Below are 17,155 nucleotides of genomic sequence, written 5' to 3'. Positions count from 1 at the left end.
ACTTCTCTGAAGCAGAGGTGCCATACAAAACAGTTTCAATACTGTCCGGCACCAAAATGAACAGAGCCTAATGTGCAACACCTCTGAGGTCAACAGGTATTCAGGTATCCAACTCAGGGAGAGTCAGGCCAATAGGTGGGAAACTTCAAGCAACCAATTATTTGCCTGCCAGCCTGTATTTCTAATATAAACTGCTATCTCATGATGTCTTTTCAACTGAGGCTCTGCATTTTCTATTCCTCTTATGTCTGTCAGAGCTCTCTACCTGACAAGTTACACCCAGGCTGCCCCTGCAAACCCAACCCCCTTTGTACACTCTGTGGTCTGGCTAAGAAAGTCCAGCACAGTTCCCCCATGTGCTGGGGGTAGCAGCACAGCACAGATCCCAGCTGAGCTCATTGCTCACTGCTGCTCATCCCCACCTGCAGCACAGAGGAACCCCCTGCATGGTGGCACCTGCCCAGCACTGCTCCATCTCTGGAAGCTCTGTGCTTTGTGGGTGTGCAGGCAGAGCCTCAGCTCTGTGGTTTGGCTGTGGCTGTGCCACAACAGGTTGTGTGGGGGTTCTCACCTGAGCCCATTCTGCACCACCCGGTTCCTACAGGTCCGCCAGCATGAGCACGCGTGATTGCACTCAAAGATCAGTGGGGGCTCAGCCATGTTGAACTCAGGCAGGAGTCGGCCATCCTGAAGGGGAGATGCATTCAAGACAAGGTTAGTTTTCTCTTCTTGTGAACTTTCCCAAACGCAAAATGGGTGAGAGGACCCCTACTGCAGAGGCATGCCCCGACCTCTCCAAAAACCATCTCAGAACTCAACCTCTGCACAGGCTTTGCTCTGTCCTGACAGCAGCACACAAGTCACTATCACAAACAGCAAGAAACCATTCAGGTTTTTGCTGCCTGGCATCACCCTACGCACCACCATTAAAGTATCTCACAGTGCTGTGCAAAAAAATGGTGTGCATCACCATCATCATCCTTTCACAGTGCTGGAGGGGAGAAGCATATGCTTTGTCTCTGGAATAAAGCCTCAACTTCCACATTACAAGGCCAGCACACCCAAGTTCTGTAAACCACATTATCTTCCCAAATAACTCTCCCAAAAAAGCTACAATTCAATTATCTACCAACCATATAGGATTAAGCAAGTGATAGAGGCAGTTCATCACACTAAACAAATTTGGCTTTTATGGCTTTAAAGATGTAATCACCTATTAATGTGTAAATAAAATGCCTACAAAGCAAAGAAAGATGCCAGTACTCCCCCTGGGAAGAACTTACAGAGATTAAGAGAACTTCTGATCTTAGCAGAACCTGTCCAAATATTAACCTCAAAACCTCCCAGGAGGATTGAAGCACACTTACCCAAAACAAACTAGGCTTCTGGCAGTGATGAAGTTAAAACATATTTACTTTGCATTCATCCAGAAGGGTCCCGATAAATTAAGGTAGGCAAAAATCTCTCTTCTACCCTCCCCCTGTTTATATATTACAGCATTTTCTATGTCTTTCTGAAATGGAAGCTGATTTCACGCATGGGTTATTAAATGCTCTCTATCACATGGGTATAATTAATGGCTCAGCTGGCATGACAGCAACACAAACAAATAACACTGGAAAAGCTTCCCTGAGTACACATTTTGTTATTATCACATACACCTCAAAGCTGAGACTGCAACTCCAGGCATTTTAAAACAAAAAGCAGAGGAGCTGTGCAAGGAATTGGTTTTAGGTCCTATTAGAAATCCTGAATTTTGCAACATTCAGTTTGCCAACCAAACATGAAGCTGTGCATCCTCACCTTATCATACCAGCAGCGCATACTGAGTTGGCCACACATGCAGTTACTGGAGGAGCAGTCGTCTATACATACGCAATACTGAAAGAGAAGCAGAAGGGATCAGCTCCAAGCCACTCCAGCACAAGTGAAAGAGCAACTTCTCTAAGTGGGCCAGCGAGCAAAACCACAAGTCTTCGCCTTCTCCTGCCTGCTGCTGGAGTGCCTTCCAAACTTTCCCAAAAGAGGCCACTGCTGCAGCTCATTGGCCAAAAAGATAACCAGACTCATCAGTTCAGGGTAATGTTCACTCAGTTCTTCAATTCTATGCATAATGAATGTCAAAGGAGTCCAGATTGCAGAAGAGGATCCCAACATGAGTCACCTTCACCTTCTCCCCATGTTACAAACCCTCCTCAGTGCCCTGTGAGCTCCACGCTTGAGGACAAGGAAAGCTCTGAATTCACTAGGAAGACAGCATGAGGAAGGTCTCCAAATAACTGGCTAACTCTCACAGCCAGAACAGAGGAAATGGATAAACAAATGGGAGCCACACCAGGTTGATGCTGCATTAACAGCTGAATGCAGAGGTGAGGTGAAGCCTGGGAAAGGAAGAACAGCAGAATCCCTCCTCCTGGAATTTCAGACTACAACCTTGGCTTGAATTCGATATTAGGACGAGACATTCCCATTCTAAATGCAAAACTTGGTCTGAGGTGCAGTGCACCGCAACATCTCTATACACAGCAGAACAAGAAACACAATCCCTCACCTGTAAATGGGTGATGTTTCTATCAATGTCCATAGGGGAGGTGACACAGTTCTGCGAGACATACTTGTAATTGCTAGGACAAGGCTCACTGTCCACTGAATTGATGCAGGGAATCGGGATCCTCTCATAGCCCCGGGCAATGTCTCTGTCAGAGGCAGAAAGAGAAGTGTCACAGCAGAAAAGCTTCCCCTAACAAGGGGCCATTCAAACACCATCCTGGGGTAGAATTAGCATCTTTGATCACTGAGCATTCAAAGCTTGAACGCAATTGTTCAATTGCAATCTCTGTTCAGACTAGAACAGAGTTCATTTTTTTCCACTCTGCCTTACAGATTGTTCTTTGTGTTTGTGAATATTTCCATTTGGAGGATGAATTTACAAGTCATGGACTGAATCAGCGATGTTTAAGTCCTGCTAAGCTCCAACTGACCTTCACACCAGTTTAGAAAGCACAGCACACACTTAGAGTCCTTTCTCAAACCAGGCTCCCTGCCTTGCCCTGGCCAGGGCTGTATTTCAGGGCCCACGAGCAAAGCCAGTCAGATTCTCACCTGCTCACTACCTTCTCTATCTGGACAGGCTTCTCAGTCGATGATTCTCTGAGTGTTTTGTTCATCTGTAGAGCCACCCAGACCTGAGAGTTAAGGCTGGAGCACTGGAGTGGAGTCTCACCCTCCTTGTTCTTTAAAGTGACATCCGAGCCACGGGAAAGAAACAGACTGCAAAACAGCAAGAAAGGATAAGCATCCCCAGGAGAAACTGCACAAGGGGAAAATGAGTTGAATCACATTCTCCAGCCAGCCCTTAAGGGACAATGTAGCATCTGTAGCAGTGAATAATCACCTGAGTTTTCTTTATAAGCATGGCTCAGTGAATCCTTCTACAGGAAGGTGCTGCCAGAAGCCACAGACTGGAGCTCTGGGCAAATCCTGCCCTGCTCCAGGCATGACAAGTGCCTTGTTGGTGACCAGCCTAACTCCAGGCAGGCTGGAAACTCATTCTGGCAGAGAAAGATAAGGGGTGGGAACGGTAGGCTGGAAATGGTTAAGTCCAACCAGAAGTTTGTATTGGACTTGGCCCTTGTTTATACTCACCAGTTTTTGGTGAGGACACATGCTGACTTTATTCCTAGCAGTGACTAAACAAAAGAAAAGTCTTGTTACCCTCTTACACCACAAAAAGCTCCAGGACTACCCCTCATTTTGAGATCCTTTTTACACCAGCTCTGGCAGCAGGCAGTATTTCATACCCACTGTGCCTAGGAGCAGGGCAAGAGAGAAGCAAAGCCCTGCATCCCAATTTTGGTCTGTGCTTAAATGCCAAAGGTATTTCAAAGGCTGTCCCGAGCTTCCAGCCAGCACCCAGCCCAAAAGGAGCAACCAGGGGAAGGGAGAGCAGCAGCAGGGCTGGAGCTGTACTTACACAACACACTCGTAGCGGTTCTCTCTGGCTGCAATGTGCAGGGGGGAATCTCCATGAATATTCACCGCATGTAAATCACACTTAGCAGCCAGCAGAATCTCTGCAATGTCAACACAGCCAGAAAAAGCAGCCCAGTGCAAACAAATATTTTCCTCCTGGAGGGGAAAAAAACAGAGCAGAGGCTGTTTAGTGCATTAAAACCCTACTGCTTTGGGAACTCCATCATCCTCAGCTCTACACCTGAGGCATTCAACATGTAGCTTCCTTCTCCTACCCTACACTGCTCGTTCTGGCTGGGAGTCCCAAGGCAGGCAGGGAAATCTCAGCAGAGCCGAGCAGGGAGTTCTCACTCCAGCCACCTCCACACACAGAGTTGGGGAGGCTGCATCAAAACGCTCCGTCGCCTTCCTTTTGCACACAGACAAACTGTCTATCTGTGAGCCACAAAAACAATCCGGATCAATCCATGAGAGAGGTGACAGACATGAACAAGTACAGTGGAGAAAGATAGAAGCTGAGTTTCCCCAGCCCAGACACAGCAAAACTTGCATGCCTCCCAGGCTACAAAATCGAAGAGAAAAAGCATCTGCGAGCAAGAATGGAGCACAGGCTGTAGGGTATATGAAGGTGCTAGAAAGAGAACCATGAGCTACACAGAAAGCAATCAATCTGAATTCAGGCATCTCTTAAATACTGTACGTACTCATCTCTCACTAGCTGCACTAGAAATAGCTGAACACTCATCTATTTGATGGGGATATTTTAAGCAATGATACTCTGTTTTCTGTTACAGTGCAATTGGCAGCACACTTTAGAGTCCTTCCCCCTGACAAGCCCTAAAGATGCCCAATACAACAATGCAATCACGGAATGGCCTGGGTTGAAAAGGACCACAGTGATCATCCAGTTCCAACCCCCTGCTATGTGCAGGGTCGCCAACCAGCAGACCAGGCTGCCCAGAGCCATATTCAACCTGGCCTTGAATGCCTCCAGGGATGGGGCATCCACACCTCCTTGGGCAACCTGTTCCCGTGCAATGACAGTAATGATCACCTAACTTTTCTTTTTTTTTTTTTTAAATAAAAATAAAGCACATCTTTTAGTCGTTGCAACCTAACTTAGATCTCCTCTTACACGAGAAGGCTACTAGCATGCACCAGGGAGTGGGGATACCTCTTTGTGCATGGCTTCTGCCTCCTACTATGGCAAAATCCAGGAAAAATCCTCATCAGCATCATGTACTGATCTATAAAAGATTAATCCTGTTGATTGCACGCCACATGCTGCTACTCAGACACGTTACAGACACCTAGATTTGCTACTTTGCTTTGCACTGGCTACGGCCTAACAGCAGCGTAATTACAATCAAAAGGGTTTCTCACGGAGTATGATGTTTCCTAGCACAAATGACATTACTTCTTAATGGCTGCAATCAGGAGACACTGAGCTGTAGGTACAGTAACAGATATGTGATATATACATCTGCTCAGGGGATATTTTTCTTTCAAGTGAATTGTTGACTGAGACAATTTGATTTTTATCATTTAACGTGTGAACTTTTAACTGGCAGCCAAAGGCTTCTGTGGCAGCTCAAACCAGAGTGCAGTCTGTGCTAGGGTTCTGAAGTCATGCAACAACCCAAAAGCCCCCTCTCCCACCTTGACTTTGGCTTTTATGAAGAGTATCAGGTCCAGAACTGCCTGGGAACTGTTTAAGTTACCAAGGAACGGAGGCTCCTGCTATGAAGGGGCTTTCAGACTGGGGAAGGCAACTCACAGCTGACACCACTCTGAGCTCCATGGGACAAATGTGTCAGCACCTACCCCTGCCAGCACCCAACAGACACGAGAAGAGGCATTCGGGGAGACAAACATGAAATAATGCTTACATCCATCAGATTCAGAAAAGCACTAGCAGCCCTGGACAAGAAAATATATTGTCATGAGGTATGCTAGGGCATGAGATGATGGCAAGGTAAGTACTTTGTTGTAACATACAGAAAGCAGAGAAGCCAGTCATCCCTCATTTATCAACCACCTCTCATCTCCTACAGACCCACGCCTGGAGTAGCTCTTCATACCCAAGCTTCCCTTGAAGGTACTTCCAGGGTTTCAACAGCAGAGGGGAAAAAGTGAGAAATACTCTATTAAGAGAAAAGGTGCTTTGCTGAGGTACTGAATCTCTTGAGCTGAAGCGTGGATGTGCTTTCCCTTCTTCTCCCCCATCAACTCCCTCCCATTTTCTCTTTTTACTTGAAAAACTCTGTGAAATCAGCTGGCACAGAAAGACACCCAGAGCTGCCGGGCCCACTGAGCTCCCAGGGAGTCTATGTGGGAGGTGGAGGACTGCTTGCTTGCTTGTAAAGCTTCTTCTAGAGTAAGGAAGAACATTTTCCCAGCCAACACTCACTGTCACTTGTGTATAGGGATCACTGTGCCTCCCTGTACTGAGCCCAAAGTTGGTGTTCTTGGGCTCTTCTGGTTTCTAAACAGAGATTGCGGATTATTTCTAAAACAGATTCCAGGAAGAACCTCACATTATCTCGAATGTTGATGTCTGACCCCTTTGCAAGCAGTAGCTTCACCAGCTCGATGTGCTTGTACTCTGTGGCCCAGATCATCGGCGTCCAGCCTCCGTCATCCTGGGGAGGGAAAGAAAAGGGTGAGACAAGTAGAACAGGCACAGAGCTCTCCTGCTGGCTTCCACAAGCCTAGAAAGCCATAGCAGGGTGTGCTTTGCTGGGAGCCACAGACCCCTTCACTCCCCACGTCTGCCTCATCGCAGTGCTCCAGTCTATGCTGCTGCAGGGAAAGGTCCCTCATGGTCCAGCAGACCCCAGCAAGATCCAAACCAATCTGCCCCAGCAGATTTGGGTTTATTTGCAGCTCAGCAGACTGGAGATGGGTCTCTAGGATGTTCAAATCCAGCTGACTGTCAACAATGCACAAAGAACATCCAGCTTCTGTAAAAGCACTTGCAAAAGCTCAGCTAAGCTCTGGGATGGTCAGTGCTAGACTAGACCTATCCCACAGCACATGCATGATCTCACTCTTCTGCCAGGAGGAGCACAGTGGCACCCTTTGGAAATTCAGGGTTAAGGGGAAACTGTAAATGGAGACTCATGGAAGGGAAGTTTCTCCGAGGTCAGCAAGAAGGTTTCTGCAGCAGGCCAGAAGGGAATATCCTCACCAGAGAAGAGCAGCTTCTGCACCTGCAGAAAGGCCTCACCTGGCAGTTGACATCCATCTTCCCTATGGACAGGAGGTACTGAACAACATCGTAGTGCCCCTTCTTGGCAGCCAAGTGCAGACACGTGGAGCCCTCTGCATCCTGGACACAAGCACAGAACAAGTCCTCAAGGAACGTCCCCTCCCCACATTCCCCACATCTGCAGACCACCAGCGATGCTCAGAAACATCAGAGAAGTCATCAGAAGAACATCAGACAAAGCAGAGAACTCCAAAAGCAGCAACAATCAGTACTGGCACAGAGCAGAGGCAGCTTTCCAGAAAGCTCAGACATGCAGCCAGTGCAGAGCAGAAGGGTGAGAGCAAAGGCTATGGGAAGAGACGCCTTTATAAGCACAGGGAAGGTACCAGCCCCACCCAGTGGGTGCTCCCCTTCCCCAGCAGACAGTCTCTGTGTCGAAGAGCCCAGAGGAGGCGTGAATCTCTTACAGAGACACAGCACTGCACTTCACATCCGAAAAGTAGCCTTGCCTCAACCTGGAATACTGTTTATACAGCTTTTTGTTGTGTTTATTAGCACAAGGCTTAACCCAGCAGCTGGCAGCAGGGTTCAAGACCCCAGGGTGCCCTCGGTCATGTACCCAGACTGGAGAAAAATAACAACAGCAATGGCTGAAAGAAAAAATGCTTCTGGGAGCAGAGCCTACAGAGTCTGGTCGATGGGCAGGCTGGGGCTGTGAGTCATGATGGAGACACTCCCACACCAACACCAAAACTCTCGGCTGGAGTCTGACTTTTATCAGATGCTTCTATCCCAAGAGTTCAGCTTACAGCAAGTCTTGGAGACCAGGAAAGGAGGAGGAAATGAAAGCCTGAAAAGCCTGAAAAGTTTCCTTCCTGCTACAGAGTTTTCTGATTGAGGACACTCCCTTGAAAAGAGAACACAGCACAGGGATAGGGAGCAATTTTGGGAAGCCACACGTCAGGGATCATACTGAGGGAGTTTCCTAGGGGCAAAGAAGAGTTTTCCACTCTCCCTTGAGAGCCTGACAACTGAATAACGTCACACCTCCCTCTCAGATTAATATAAGCCAAATGCAGCTTCTCCATTCTACAGTGAGCTGGCATATTTTAATACAGCCTTTTTGGCAGTTTCGAGTGGCTTGCAAATCCTGTGGACAGGATCAGGTGGCTTCAGCCTGGGGGCTTCATCCCCACCCTCCCCCCCCACAGGCTGGGCACACTCAGTGCACACCCCCAGCAGATAACTGCTTGATTTTTCATCAAAATGGCTGGAGCTGATTTCAAACTGCAATGTTGCTACTTTCAGAAGATGACTAATTTGGTGCAAGAAACTAATTAACATAATAAACTAGTCTAGACTTCAGAGGTCATCTCGGGCTTCTAATTTGTTTTTGCTGGCTTGGAGATTATTCCTTCCCTTTACCTTCAGAAGCAGGAAACCTCTTCTCTCCGACATAATAAATGAGGTGAGTGACATCTGGATTGCTGCAAGATGCAGGTTCATAGTGGCTGCTGTCCTTGCATGTGCCTGCCCTGCCCTTTCCCCCTTCCCAGCTCAGAGCCAGCCTCCCAAGGAGCCATCCAAGGCTTGGGGTGGACAGCAGTCCTTATCTTGTGCAATCCTCCCAGCTTAGGCAGCTCCGTCACAAAATGAGCATCCTGGCCCTGCCGTGCTTCCCAGCAATAGCAGAGTGAGCCAACAGCAGCAGGTTGTAACAATAAGAAGTTCACATGGGGAGGGTTCTTGTACTCCAAATAGAGTCTGATTTATGGGGCTAATAAACGATCTGTATATTTTCCAAGACTGCAAAGCAACCCGAGCATGCTAAAGGCAAACAGACAGCTGCATTTTATTGTATTTGTTTAAATTAAGGGGTAGGGAGTTTAAAGACTGGGTCCAATTTTGCCACTGCGGCGTGATTGCAAAAAACAGCACATTACACCTTTGGAGATCAAAGCTTCCTGTCACTTCTGCTGGCTTTGCAAGCACCTAATTACCAACCCATTTTCAAATGGCACCCCAAAAATCTCATTACTAAGTCTGTAGAGAAGGAAACTCTGAAATCAAACTCCAAACACAATGCAATGACACCAGTGCTGCTCAGTGGCCCCATATCAAATCAAACACCCCCTATATTTGGTGCCATGAATTGATGTAGTAAGCAACTGCACTTCCCCAGACTGCTCAGAGCCAGCACAGCCTGTCCAAGTCTTCGCACCAAAGACAAACAAACCTTCATTTCCCTTCTTCCTGGGCTTAAGACCTTTAAAAAAGAAATGGCCAACAGAGGAATAAAGTGCTACCTTAGGATCTACTAGTGCTCCAGCCTTGATAAGGTATTTCACAGTTTCCAGGTGGTTGTTTTCAGCTGCTTCCATCAGTGGGGTCCGCTGGTCTTCAGAGCAGCTGTCTATATTCGCACCAGCCTGTTAAGGAGGCCAAGGCAGACACAAGGACAATTGTAACCTTCACTGGTTAGCAAAGGAAGGATGTGGGAGTAGAGATTCAGTAGCAAGTTTAGCAACAAGATGTTCCTGACATTCAGCCATGTTGAGAAAAAAATGAGACCACCAGAGGCAGAAGGCAGACAAACTTCACCTGCTTTGGAAAGCAGTACACACTGCTTGCCTTCCCTAGCCAGCAACTACAGCACAAAGAAGCAAACAGGTGTGAAACAGCTCTTGTCACTGCTGCCTTTGGTACCGAGTAACAATTCTGGGAAATGAAGGCTGATCTTTTTCAGAAGCTTGGTCTTCCCTGGTCTATCATCTGTACAGATACAACGAACAGACAAGCAGCGTTTCCCAATGTCACAGGCAGTAGGAACAACCTGCTGATCACAGCAGAGGTAGGAGGTGTCAGAAATACTACAGACTAGCTAACTATTCTATTGAAGTCAATGCCAGTATTGCTCTGAGAACACACTGAGTTCAATGTGGAGTGCTCTGGACCAAAATCTCTGTTGTCTCACGCATCTTGCCCCCTTCAGCTCTTTGATGTAGCTCAATAATCCACCCACTACTTAAAACCGAAAGAAAATCTGAGAAATAGAACAACTCTTGGCACACCATGCATGTACCCATGCACAAAGCAAAGATGTGCTTACAGCAGTAACGTGCTGACTCAGGTTCACCTGCCACAAGAGGAAAACTACAGCCCTTTAAAGGCCTTCTTTTTATTTCACAGTGTTCTAGAGCAGATTCAACAGCAGCACTTCTACGTGTTTCACCATCTTCCCTCATTTAAACTTACCAGAGCCCAAATCTCTAAATCTCACATAACAAGTGAAACTTGCATCTTTCTTCTTTTCACAAGTCTAAAGGACAACCCTGCAGGAGTTGTTCAGATTTTGACAGAAGGCAAGGCAGGGTCTGCTAGCCTGCAGGTTTTACAGCCTACCCACCAGCACTACAAAGAGCAAGTTGGCAGCAGCTTGCAGCTACCTGCAGGTCAGCCTGTGCTGCTACATCTGGCAGTGCACTACACTGTGGGGTGTGCTTAGGCACAGAGCATCCTACATGCTCTACAGTGCCCTACATCAAAGCTCCATGTGCTCATTGCACAGACAGTGAAGCTGGTAGGAGCTAGGAGAAACAGCCTAGAAAGACATCTTCAGTCACATCACCAAAGTTTTCACACCATTCTGCACCACTCCCTCCTGCAGCTAACAGTGTGAACGAGGTTTTTCAACACTGGTTTTTCAAGTGTGCTTTAGTTCTGTGGGGCACAAGACCAAAAAACACGGAAAATTGCTCATACAGAAAAACGTTTAAGTAGAGACAGACCTGAATCAGCATATGGCAGATGTCCACATGGCCAGACTCAGCGGCAGCATGGAGAGGGGTTCTCTTACTCTGATGCTCCATTTTAAAATTAGGGTCAATTCCATCCACTGAAAAAGAGAGCAGAGATGCCATCAACCACAATTCAGAGATCAGAGAAAAGGGTAAAAAGAGAAGGAGGTCCCTACTGAAGGCTTTTTAAAGACTTTCCCCTAGCCTATCTTCAGCCCTTCTTACTACACAGGCAAGCCAGAAAGCTCTCAGGGTAGTCCCATGGACATCTGGTATGCAACAGCCCTCAAGCAAGGAGCTTCAGAAACATCATGGAATATAATACTTTTAAGGCATTACCATTTCTACACAAACCACTTCCTTCATTCCCCTTCTCTCACTGCAAAAAATAAAATCAACACCGTGAAAGGGCAAAAAGGAAAAAAAGAAAAGTACTGCTGTTGGAAACAACAGAGTGTCAGCACCACCCAGCTTTATTGTCTGAGGACTGTGATTAACTGCACTTAGTATCAGTGATCCTTTTTGCATCGCTGTAAGCAGAAGGGCTGCAAAGAGGATGGAGCTCCAACACAAGCTCGGGATCTGGCCAGAAATTCTCACAGCTGTGCAAAGACTGACAGATGATGATGACAGCCAGACAAAGATGTCTGGGCATGATAACATGTTGCATACGATGAGGCCGTAGTTAAATATCAATGAATAACATTTTGGTGCTATTGAAGACAGGAACAATGAAACTAATACTTGCTAGGAGAAAAAAAAAAAAAGAGTAATAAATGCAAAAGAACAGAAAGCATCCAAAAATGTACCGCAAAGTACTGGAGTGGAAGGGAAATGATCCCACTGTGTCCTTCACAGGTTGATAGTCCTTGGGAATATTTGTTGGTAAAAACAACCCCAGCCAGCTGGAAGTCATCTGGTGACAGTTACGTACCCCCAGAATAAAGCCCTCTGTACTGAAGTTCTCTTCTTTTCCGCTTTCTTGCTGACTGGTCTTAATTTAATCACACTCCCATCTTTCTACCTCTCCACTGGATGCAAATAACCAACCATCCCACTGCACGGGGAGGCAAAGTTCTACTGGATTGGAAAAATCAAACATAGGTCATTTGGGGGTAGAGAGAGCTTCTCTGGATAAAACTGTGTCCAAATGCAGAAGCAAGCTGGGAGCAAGTCCACATTTCACAGAAAGATGAAGCCATTTCTGATGATACATTACTTGCAAAAGTGGCTTTCTCCTCCCAACACCACTCACAAGGGGCAGTGGGGAATATGACGTGCTGCCATGCTGGGAACTGGGCTCTGGCAGCTGCCTGGCAGGAGCTGGGAGTACTGCCAGACACACTGTGTCCTGGGAAAGAGCCACCTACCCAACATAAGCAGGACTTTTTGCAGCTCTCCTTGCCTTGCGGAGAAGTACAACTGTTTTGGATGGAACCGTAACTTCTTGGGTCTGCAGCAGTGGAGAAAGAGGCAGAATTAATACACACTGAAGAATATTCCCCATATGTTTTACCCCAACCCACACCATAGGCACAAGAAAGTTTGTTCCTATGGTACAGCTCCAGAGCACCAGCAAAACCAAAGAACATCAACTCTTTAGGAGACGTTCAAACCTCCTGCTTTGGCCACAGTCAGCCTTGTTCTAACAATGGCCATACCTACTCAGTGCTGCTAATAAAAAATTCTGGATCTTACCACTATAAATGGGAATTCCTAGTAGTTATAGCTGAAGTTAGAGGTCCAGTGAAAAGCTAAGTCCTCTGGACAATCACTATGACATTTAGAGCTTTAAGAACTTCCTGGAATCAGTAATCCATTGAGGGTGACAGGTGACTGAAGTGAATAAAAGTACACAAGATCTGTGGAGTCAAAATCCACAGAAGCTAAATCTCAGTTTTCCCTAGGCTAAGCAGCTCTACTGGGAACTGGGGAGACCCAGAGGCTTTTTCCTTACTTTTCAGAGTCCAGGGCAATCAGGGCACTTTCCAGAGTTTCTTTAACTGGTCCCTGGGTCAGGCTAGTAGTAGGCTTTGGAAAAACTGAAGATCCAGCTAAGTCAAATCCCTCTGCAGCTGAACTCTCTGGCTTGTCTTCTTCAGACAACCGCGTTCCAGTGACACTGAAAAGGAGAGAGAACCAAAGCACAACCATTAAAAATATACAACACTGTGTGTATCTTATGCCAAAGAAGGAAAGGAAATTGATTTTAAATTGACAGACAGCGTAAGCAAAATTGAAACACAAAGCAAGATATTTTACAGCCTTTTTGGTAAGTAGTTGCATTGTCCTATGACTACATTTTTATGTACTCTTTCCAACAGGAAATAGAAGAACATGGGGCTGAGGGCACTGCCCTGTTCACTGCAAGTCATAAAAGCCTCGAGAACAAGATCAGATCACACAGGAAGCTGAAGCACTGTTCATCACAGGGATGTCTTCATTTACGTTTTCTTCTAAGTTTCGATTCTCTGCATCTGTGCCCACTGCTGTGGGCAGCTAGGCAGCTCAGGCTAGGTATACCACATGAATTTCCCTTTCATTCACCACACATGGAGATGTCAACTCATTCCTCTATTATTTCACGGAATTTCATAGAATGGCCTGGGTTGAAAAGGACCACAATGCTCATCCAGTTCCAACCCCCTGCTATGTGCAGGGTCGCCAACCAGCAGCCCAGGCTGCCCAGAGCCACATCCAGCCTGGCCTTGAATGCCTGCAGGGATGGGGCATCCACACCTCCTTGGGCAACCTGTTCAGTGCGTCACCACCCTCTGGGTGAAAAACTTCCTCCTAATATCTAACCTAAATCTCCCCTGCCTCAGTTTCATTCCTAACAATAAAAGGAAGGAGTTGTATTAACCCCCAAATCCTTCTAATCTTCATAGTTGTTGCCCCAGCTCATCCTGTGTTTGCTGAGCTCCTCTGGCACCGTAGCACAGAATAAGCCTGCAAACACCTGCAGCTGAGCTTGGCTTGTCAGAGCAGGATCAGAAAACACCTTGCTTTGCCAGGAGGAGTGCAAGCATTCAAATGCAAAGCACGGTCTGGCACAAGGGTTGAGGCTGCCATGCGCTCCCAAGCTCACCTCCCTGTCGTGGTGTCAGCCCTTCCCTCCACTGCTGCTGGTTTCTGCTGCTCGTAGGTCAGCGACACTGTCGAAGTCGTGTCTGCTTTTGCTATTGTCACCTCCTTTGCCTTGGAGGCGTCTTCCCCGCAGTGTGGGCAGTAGCTCGTGTCGTTGACCTGGGAGGCACAGCTCTTGTGGAAACGGTGGGAGATGCTGCTCTCAGGCTGACACTCCATGAAAGTGCCCTAAAAAAATTACAGAGAAGACATTCACACCGTGGTCACTACGTTCCTTACCCCTTCCGCATGCTTCATCCGCAGAGCTCTTAAATACATCATTCATGACCACTCTTGTCCCTCGCGCTTCCAGTACAGTAAGCAAGCACTGCCACTTCTTTAGAAGAGAACAAAACCAAGGTAATGGGAAAAAACTCACTTGGTTAGGAACTGCAAAGCAAGTTTTTTAATTGCACGTGGGAAACAGAACCACAAAGTCCCATTTTCCAGCTCTAACACTTGAGGTTCTTGCTTACGTTTCTAGAAGTGCCAGTGTACTGTAAGGACGCTCCCAATACTGGAAAAGAAAACTTCAAACCAGTCAACACTGAAACTGCCAAACACATCTGCACGCAAACCATTCAAGGAACAACAATAATACAATTTCAACAGCTGTCAACCCCAGTGTAACCCAAAGCATGCAACTTCTCTGTCTGGAACAGCCCTGTATGCTGTTTAACCCCATCTGCTGACAGATGAGAGCCACCTTCCTACAAATTATCTTCTCTTTTCAGCAAAGTCCTCCAAGCTTTTCCAACCTTGGTGATTCTAAGCTGAACTGCACCCCAGAAGTCACTGTTCTGTGATATCAGTGCTACCTAAAGCCCTACCGTGCTCTGTGTTATTAGTGACTGATAACACAGACAAACACTGCCAGATTCACCTTTATGAACTATGAGGTCACTCAGAGATGTAACAGCATTAAGGAAAAGTTAGTTAAAACCCACTCTTCTCCTGGATTCACGGTCCTCCCAAGAAATCTAATTAACTATTTCAGCATAGCAAAATGCCTTCAAATGTTTTGAGGATTTTATCTTTTAAATGATCTTTGACTCAGCATGAAGACTCGGGACGGTTCCATTTATTACAATTACAATAACATTGAGACTAGTCTAGCTTCTTTCATTGAGTCATCTTAAAGAACGCTAACATCAGACAACTAACCCACCCTATCACCCCAGGAGGCCCTCAACAAGTGTTTCACCAGCAAGGAAACAAGGACACCGATGGCTCAAAGCACTGGGCCAACGCTATTAAAACCTCAGTGGCAGAGGTGGAAGAAGGAGCAGGAGATCTCAAACACTGCCTTGTTCCAGTGCCATCGCTCAGGTTCCCCACCTAAACCCCTGTGAGTGGCATGGGGGACACAACCCCACTCCTGTATGCAGACTCTCTCAAGAACGAGGCTAACACCATTTGTGATGTGATTGATTGTACAGAGGAAGAAAAAAAAAACAAACAGTGTTCCAAAAAAATTCCAAAGGTATGACTTCCACCCCTTTGGCAACACCCCTTGGGGTCTCCAGGAAGCTACAGGTGAGCATTGCAGCTACCCTCACACACGTTACTGTTGAAAACACCATCTGATGTGCTGTGGAACGAGGTGGAGCTTATGCCAGGAAGCCAGTAAACCCCTTTGGGTAAATCTCCACCTTCACCTCTTCCAGCTACTGCGACAAGTACCCCCTTCCCTAGATTGAGAGCACGGACTTACTGCAGTGCAAAAGTATCCACAGCCAGGGCAACACTGGTGTTTCACCATCCTCCCTCTATGGTCCTCACACAGCACCAAAAGCTGGACTTTGTTAGACGGGCGCATCAGTTCATACTTAACCACACTGTTTGTGCATCGGCCCAGCTGGAACAGGAGAAATTAAAGGAAATGAAATTACTGGAGACCAAAACACTCTCTGTGCTTGTGCGGAGGAAGATCTTGCACACTGCCTTGATGAGCCCTGGCTTTTTCACAGTAATTCAGATGTGTGCCAGATAGCATTAGCAGTGCAGCAGGAAGCTGTGAAAGCTGCTCTCACAGGAAGAAATGCATCATTTACTAACTAACATGCATGTGGACCGGAGTCATTTGTTCCTTGCAAGAAAAATCATAACTGGAAATACGCAACAGCCAAGCAGCCACAGAGGGGGCAGTCCCAGGGGCCTGACTCACAAAACACTCTCTGCTTTTGCCAGGGAGAGCGGGTGTCAGTGACCAAGAGAACAAGACCATACGCACTAAATCTTGTTACTGTTCAAAAGTACAAGTCACAGGAAGATAAAGGGAAAAATAATCGCTCTTCATTGCCAGCTATGTTATCGTCTGTACTGGTTCCAGCACTGGCCCCTGCCCAGACCACAGGGATGAATAGCCAGTCGTTCATGAGAGCTCAACTCCAGTCAGACTTTTGAGCACGTTTCCTGAAACATTTCACCAGTGTATAATTTTGGGCTTAAGAGCTGTCTTCTCTCGTACCACCTTGCTCTGTCAGTGACAGCAGGCTCCATGAGTGGGGCTCTTCCCAGCAGTGTTATTCCCTCTGCTGTGCCAGAAAGAATGGGGCTTCCTTCTGCCACCCCTGTGCGTACATCTGTAAGCCTTCCACATCCTGGTTGCCACCTGCCAGCGTGGTGCAACATCATTTGGGTTCTCTAACTCCCTCCAGATGAAAACCTTGCTTTCCCCAAATGTTTGGCAAAGGACATTTCCAGCATAGAGACATAAACATGAAAAGCTCATAGGAGGAAACACCCCTACCAGAATCTGAGCGTGGTGTACTGCACTCTGCCTCCATGACCAGAGCAGTCCATAAGGAACACAGTGTCTGCTCATCACTTGCAGGCTGCCCCTCCTGCTCTATAGCTGAGGTTTGATTCACCGCTTTTTCTCAGTAAAACTAAACTCCCTTTCTGATTTATTTTAAACTCCATTTCTCCTACAATCAACACACCCACAGGAAAAAAAAAAAGAACTTTTTAACCTGAGCTCTTCTCCCTCAGCATCTCTGACCCAGCTCACCCAAACTCCAGCTGCAAAGCCTACCTGTGGTTGTGA

At 46.9% G+C, this 17,155-nt stretch overlaps 1 protein-coding gene and 1 non-coding gene across 29 annotated transcripts in view; both read right to left on the bottom strand.

Annotated features, from left to right (window-relative positions):
- The window catches only part of EHMT1 (euchromatic histone lysine methyltransferase 1), a 97,110-nt gene that overhangs the window by 11,140 nt on the left and 68,815 nt on the right, over positions 1 to 17,155 (bottom strand). For 20 of the 28 annotated variants that reach the window (XM_046901788.1, XM_046901795.1, XM_046901790.1 and 17 more), the window contains 13 exons: positions 15,821 to 15,964; positions 14,069 to 14,295; positions 12,938 to 13,102; positions 12,351 to 12,433; positions 10,972 to 11,078; positions 9,490 to 9,612; positions 7,202 to 7,303; positions 6,510 to 6,614; positions 3,974 to 4,128; positions 3,103 to 3,270; positions 2,552 to 2,696; positions 1,804 to 1,881; positions 572 to 687 (listed from right to left, as the gene is read on the bottom strand). In XM_046901788.1, coding sequence (XP_046757744.1) covers positions 572 to 687; positions 1,804 to 1,881; positions 2,552 to 2,696; positions 3,103 to 3,270; positions 3,974 to 4,128; positions 6,510 to 6,614; positions 7,202 to 7,303; positions 9,490 to 9,612; positions 10,972 to 11,078; positions 12,351 to 12,433; positions 12,938 to 13,102; positions 14,069 to 14,295; positions 15,821 to 15,964 — 1,718 coding nt within the window. The remainder of the gene's footprint in view (positions 1 to 571; positions 688 to 1,803; positions 1,882 to 2,551; positions 2,697 to 3,102; positions 3,271 to 3,973; positions 4,129 to 6,509; positions 6,615 to 7,201; positions 7,304 to 9,489; positions 9,613 to 10,971; positions 11,079 to 12,350; positions 12,434 to 12,937; positions 13,103 to 14,068; positions 14,296 to 15,820; positions 15,965 to 17,155) is intronic. The other 8 variants (NM_001012532.2, XM_040649085.2, XM_040649078.2 and 5 more) reach the window with 1 other exon arrangement.
- On the bottom strand, positions 2,137 to 2,199 carry MIR7441 (microRNA 7441). Its single transcript, NR_105609.1, has one exon. It is a non-coding gene; the product is annotated as a microRNA 7441 (primary transcript).

This window comes from Gallus gallus, chromosome 17 (assembly GCF_016699485.2).
Source record: "Gallus gallus isolate bGalGal1 chromosome 17, bGalGal1.mat.broiler.GRCg7b, whole genome shotgun sequence".
Classification (NCBI taxonomy): Eukaryota; Metazoa; Chordata; class Aves; order Galliformes; family Phasianidae; genus Gallus; species Gallus gallus.
The sequence above is the reverse complement of the archived record's forward strand: the minus strand, read 5'-3'. Positions and strand labels throughout refer to the sequence as shown.